Source organism: Silurus meridionalis, chromosome 14, assembly GCF_014805685.1.
Source record: "Silurus meridionalis isolate SWU-2019-XX chromosome 14, ASM1480568v1, whole genome shotgun sequence".
Taxonomy (NCBI): domain Eukaryota; kingdom Metazoa; phylum Chordata; class Actinopteri; order Siluriformes; family Siluridae; genus Silurus; species Silurus meridionalis.
In genome coordinates this window covers 23,291,659-23,297,934 of record NC_060897.1, presented here as the reverse complement: position 1 = coordinate 23,297,934, position 6,276 = coordinate 23,291,659, and the positions used below count along the sequence as shown (strand labels likewise).

The 6,276-nt window shown below is 39.4% G+C and overlaps 1 protein-coding gene across 1 annotated transcript in view; it reads right to left on the bottom strand.

Moving 5' to 3' along the window:
* Window positions 1-3,653, bottom strand: part of prdm1b (PR domain containing 1b, with ZNF domain) — an 11,050-nt gene extending 7,397 nt beyond the window's left edge. The window contains exons 1-2 of the mRNA XM_046865472.1: window positions 3,436-3,653; window positions 2,585-2,834 (exon numbers count right to left, since the gene is read on the bottom strand). Of these exons, the coding sequence (XP_046721428.1) occupies window positions 2,585-2,834; window positions 3,436-3,446 (261 nt within the window). The 5' untranslated portion in view covers window positions 3,447-3,653. The remainder of the gene's footprint in view (window positions 1-2,584; window positions 2,835-3,435) is intronic.
* Between the last annotated feature and the right edge of the window lie 2,623 nt (window positions 3,654-6,276).

Here is a 6,276-nt window from a genome sequence, read left to right as displayed (position 1 = left end):
TGATTCCTACTGTTTATGATTGAGGCCAGGGGGAATAATTCTCTTTTCTATGCTTCCCGTTTCCCGTTCCCTATTTTTACGACATGTTTTGAAGCCACAGTCACAGTGGAGGAAAGATGATGTGTGGAAAGAGAAAATCATAAAAAAAAAAAGAAAAGAAAGAAAAGAAAAACTGTAATGAGCCAGTAGATAGAAAATAATAGCAGAGGTGACAGCAGAATTGCTCATCATTATTCCTGCATAACAAGTAGGTCAATGTGTTGTGATCAACCTCCTGTGGTGTTTGTCTGTTGTACTGTAGGTAGTGGTTTAGTGTTGTTGGTTTTAGGAGATTTACCAGAATGGTATAACACACTGAACACACTCGGGGTCAGTCCTCAAACATCTACGTCAAAGAACTAAAGTTAATCTTTAAAGCTTAACCTACTTTAATGTGTGTGTTAATGTGTTAATGTGTGTGTACATGTTATATCTCTAAAGGAGTTTAAACAGGTACCTGTGCATGTTTCACAAATACAGTATAAAGTACCATAATAAATTGACTTTTATCCATTTAGGCTTTTTATAAAGGTTCAGAAAGACTAAAAGGCACTTCAGGATCAGTGATGCTGCTCTGAAGGTGCAGATGTTCCACTCGGAAATGTTTGGTACCATTACTGTATATCCGAGGTAGAAGAACAACAACATAGAGGGTCCATTTCAGAAAGAACTCTTCAGTGGCTCCTCTTTCCTTCCACCATGTTTTGGAGAAAAAACTCTAGAACCAGAAAATATCTGCTGTATATCACAATAATGCAGCCACACAGTCCCAGAAGGTTTCCCGTATCTGCACACTTCAGGGGCTGTCCAAGAACCAGGAGACTAACGATCTGCAAAGCCCACGGGATTTCCAGGTAGAAGTTCGCACGCTTTACGAACACCCGTGCAACTCTTTCACAGAACAGATGATCAGGGAAACCACTAAAAAAAAAAAAGGGTTTGCTTTCGGACGGGAAGTGTGAAATCTCACACGGTTGCTTCATGGATTACAGTTTTAATTTTTTACCTTAAAAAAAAAAAGTAAAAAAAAAAAAAAAGGTTTCACTTACTAGACCCTGTGAAGGTTTGTATGAGCAAGTTAAAAAAGAAAAGGAAAAGGAAAGAGAAAAGGGGAAGAGAGAGATGAAAGAGGGCGTATTTGCAGTATAGGCTGCACTCACGCTTAATAATAATAAACTTGATTTTTATCTATGCAGCATTTTCATTTCGAGTCTGGAACTTTCACACAAACTGAAAGGAGCCTGTCTGGTGAAAGTGCGAAGTTTCTTTTTTCCTCCTATGCAAAATATTAACGGGCAGTGCTGTGTGTGTGCAAAGGTGTGTGAGTTTGCATTGTATCTTAGTAAGAACCATACATCCATACAAGAGGAAGGAGTGATGGGTTTGACTTTGTGGTTGGTCCCCCTGAGCTGGTCCCACTATGTCACTGAAAGTTCCTTGCAAGGATAGCAAGACAAATGCGTGTGTGTGTGTGTGTGTGTGTGTGTGTGTGTGTGTGTGTGTGTGTACATATATATAAAATTGAATGTGTGTGTGTGTGTGTGTGTGTGTGTGTGTTTTCTCCCCAGACTTCACACCTTGACTAAACTGAAGACCACAAATTCACACCATTCGTATGCTAAGATGAAAAAATAACCCAGGATGAGAGAGAAGAGCGGTATGTGGTCTATTTAAAATATATAAATATACATACATTTGCAGTGATGAAATAGCAAAACAAAAAGTGTGTGAGAAAGAGTTAGCTGGACAAACAGAAAGACATATAGATAGCGAGAGACAAAGAGAATGAGAGAGAGAGTATGTGAGAAATGGAGAGTGTTTCAGAAGGAAGGAAGAGAAGACGAGTGCAAAAGAGCAGATGAAAAAAATAAATGTGCAGAGGGCTGATCAAGTGAAAGTGATCCAACAACGTGAATATGCTTCACATCAAAGTGACAATATGCTGACTTGCTTTTGGACCACTCACACACAAACACACACACACACACACACACACACACACACACACACACACACACACACACACACACACACACACACACACACACACACACACACACAGGAATCCAAAGGCTGTGTGTTGACAAACTCATTTTCTCAGGAGGTGATGCAGAGAATGAAAAAGATCGTTAGATGTGGGATCAATAGTGAAACTGAAAAGAGTAGGAGACAGTGAGAATAGAAAAGACTGTGTGTGTGTGTGTGTGTGTGTGTGTGTGTGTGTGTGTGTGTGTGTGTGTGTGTGTGTGAGAGAAAGAAAGAGATATGAATCATGTCATGTCACTAATCAATCTGTAGTTTCTCTAAATCCTAAGTGATTGAAACACACATTATGTCTCAAACCTGATTTGTCTGAAGATATTAATTCATTTGCTAATTTGATTTTGGACCAGTGCAGGTTTTTGTTACTTCCCTTATGAAATGTTATCGTTTCTATGGTAACAGCACATTTACCAAAGGACTCTTCAGTGTCAGCGTGTTGCAACTGTCCGAGGTGAAGCTGTAATGTTATGCATCATGACATCTTCAGCACTGATGCACTTACCTCGTGGTCAGAGGTGTACTGGAATGTCAGATTGCTGGGGATGGAAGTCATGGCGCTGGGAAGCTCGACTTCAGGTTCAAACGGCTGGTCACGGACAATGTAAGTGCAATTGAGGGCGAAATCCACGTCACACCACTCACTCATGTTCCTGAGGCACGACTCTTCCTTCATCTCGTCTTCCCATGCAGGCTGGAATTGACTCACTGTGGTTGCTGTTGGTCCTTCTCTGAACTTTTTATGATAAAAAAAACTAAAAATAGGATAAAGAAGATTTTCAATTTGATAACGAAATCATATAGTAAGGCTTGTTTACATACAAAGAAGAAATCCATAGAATTCAACTAAATTAATGGATTTGGTCTGTGACTCAGTAATAAAGTAATAATGTATAAAACGTTCTCGAATGAGTCAAATCATTTACCCATTCAGTCTGAAAAGTGACCTTACAGGCTGAAAGTGAGATCTAGCTTTAGTCATATGGTATTTAAATATACAGGAAATATAATGCTTTATAGAGGTTTTGTGTTTTACTGTTTTGCTTCCTGCTGCTGTCAAGCCCATTGTTTTAGACGGGCACTTTGAAAGCGCGAGGACGAACACAACTGTAGCATTTTCATGAATCACAACAAAAGATAATCTGCAAGAACAGAAATCACATGTACAACACTGACCAGGCCAGAAGATCTGATTAGATATAGCAGATTATGACTTGTGGTCATCATATGATAGGACTTATTTGTGTTACTCATGTTCTAAACCCCATTTTACATCCTTCATCCATCCATCTGTCCATCCATCCGTCCATTCATCATCCCATCTGTTCATTCATCCCCAGGTACTTTTTCACTTACTTGACGCTCATTCAGTTGCACAATCTTCATTTCTTTAGTTACATCATCCCTTGTTCCTCTCTCTTCTTCAGTCAAAAACACATCCTCAATCTGTTTTTCACTTCCCAAAATCCAATTTCATTCCAGTGATTTTTGTTTTGTTTTTCCCTCTTTCTTCTTTTTCTGCACCAGTCTCACTCTCAGCCTCTTGCTCATGCCAGGCTTTTGAGCCGACTGATCTCAGACTGTCCAATCAGGAAATCCCTGTGGTCATGTGGCTCTCAGGATTAGTCTGAGGATATCCAATTGGGATGCCAGCAGTGCCAACAATAACATGGTCTTTTTCTCAGACAGTGTGAATGTGTGTGAAGGAGGAAAACAGATGGTTGAACAGAGTTGTGACATCATACACTCTCTGGCTTTCCCTCTCTCTGTACTACCAACAAGCATTCTTCTTTCAGCTGGTCTCATAACCCTTTATAACCTCTCAGCTTCTTCTATCAGTCCACCATGCCCTCTGACTCATCCTGAACCACTTCCAAGACGTGCTGGAGATGTGAAGCAGGTCGAGGAGAAGATCGGTCTACAGAATGTCCTGCACTTGAACACAATTGATAACTGAATAAATCTCCCCAGTTTCTTCCATATGATCAGAATTAAACCATGCTGCAAAAGTTTTACTTATAAAAAAAGCTGATTCCAAAGGTGATAGGATTCAGGTGTGGTGATCTTCGTCTCACTGTCCGATCCAGGAAACCAGTTACAGTCTTTGTAACGTTGTACATTATTTAAGTGGAAATAGATCTAAGAAGATGTCTATAAATTGCTGCACATGATCAGCTACAATACTCAAATACGCTGTGGCCACTATCTGAGCAAAGAAAGCATTCTTTACACCAGATTATTAAATGCGTTTCTCTTAACACAATCGTACAGAGGGGTTTTCTAAACAGCTTAAAGCAGTTCTCCTTCCACCTCCTTGTACAGAACTGCTGCTCACTGGATGGTTTATGTCCAATGCAGTGTTTTGTGTAAACTTGACTAAAAAAAACATCAATCCAGCCTGTAACCAACAATCATTCAAAATCACACTCATAATCACTGCCATCTCATTACACCCACATTCTGGTGGTAGATGTGAGGATTATCCCAAGCTCCTGGTCTGCAGGCTTTTTTTTGTTGCAAAGATCGGCTGATTAAAGATCTGCAGTCACGACTGGGTGTTTCTAAATAATCGCCAAGTATATTTTTTTATTTAGGTTGATTTGATTATATTTATGCTTTATACATGTTTTGTTTGAAAGAGTTTTTACAGAAGTGTTAATCTTTAATTATATTTATAATATGTTATAATGAGTTAATTAACTTGGAATTAATTCACATCATTATTTACATACTGAAGCAAAGGTGGCAATAATTACAGGGATTCCTCTGAGGTGTTTTGCATTTTGTTACGGTGTTTAGTGGCTTGTGCCGTGTGTGTGTGTGTGTGTGTGTGTGTGTGTGTGTGTGTGTGTAAATATATATCTATTTATTTAAAGTGCATTTATGGTTATTTTCAGAGGTAATACCCATCAGGCTTTTATAGTCAGTCTTGTAGTTATACAGAAACTGAATGTGTGTGTGTGTGTGTGTGTGTGTGTGTGTGTGTGTGTGTGTGTGTGTGTGTGTGTTTGGGGACCGGCTCTAATCCGGCCCGTTCAGTGAAACGGACAGTAAATTGGCTGCCATATGGCCTGGCCGCATGGCCGGTGTGAAGGAAGTGTGTCGCTTGTCCTGCTGTGCTAATTTCTCTAATTATCAGACAGTCTGGGTGGAGGCTTAGGACCTCATGGCCAGCCGGGTCTCAGCCGGCGATTCAACAAAATCTGGCGTGAGACCTGTGAGGCCAAGCACAAATCATAACGATTGGAAAAAAGATAGAGAAAGAGACTTCTTTGGTCATCGTCTCATACATGAAGATTTAGATTTTGCTGAAATTAAGATGGAATTAAATAAATAACAAATACAGAAATGATGAATTTTTAGCAGTGGACAAACGAACATCAGGGGTCAGTCAGTGACCAATGGAATAACATGTACTAATCCCACTTAATCATTGGGAATGTTTCAGATTATTTTCAAACAAATAACAAGAATGTGTACATTTTCTTTTTGCTTTTTTAAAAGTCACAAAAAAGAAGAAGCCCTCGTCCTTTTCCACACTTTAATGTAGTCAAATTACCAAATGACCATAATATAATCTGCAAACAACACTTATTCACCAGCTGTTTAGTCAAACTCGTAATTTCCACCTGGAAACTTCTCTGACTGTACGCCTCTTCAGTGACATCACCTTCTAAACAAACACAGGCCAAAAGGCTGAACTGCTTCCACATGTAGTTCCTAATAAAGTAATAATCAAGCAAAATATAATGGGCTTCATAAAATGGTTAATTATTAGCGTGAGCTGGAGGTGGACAATTTACTGCCCGTTCCCTTCACGTTCACATAAAGGAGCTGTTGCTATACAAAGAAAAACATGTAGAATTTAAATGACTTCATTACAAATTGGTTATGAACATGAGGGTTTTTAAAGGTGTCACATCACCAGAGCGATTATTCCGAATTAAGCGAGAATCGTTTTAGTAAAGATGCAGGAGATTGAGAGGGTGTGGTACACACATCGATCTTCCTTGATAATTCAAAAGTAGTTCAGTGGAAATACCTTAGAACCTACACACACACCCACAAAAGAGAGAGTGTAATACACGTGCACTGTCACACATTTCCAAATAAAACTGGAAATATGATACAATCCTGATCCTGATCAGCAAGCAAGCAATCAGCCCGGGAACTTGTGTAACACTCATCACGACTCAA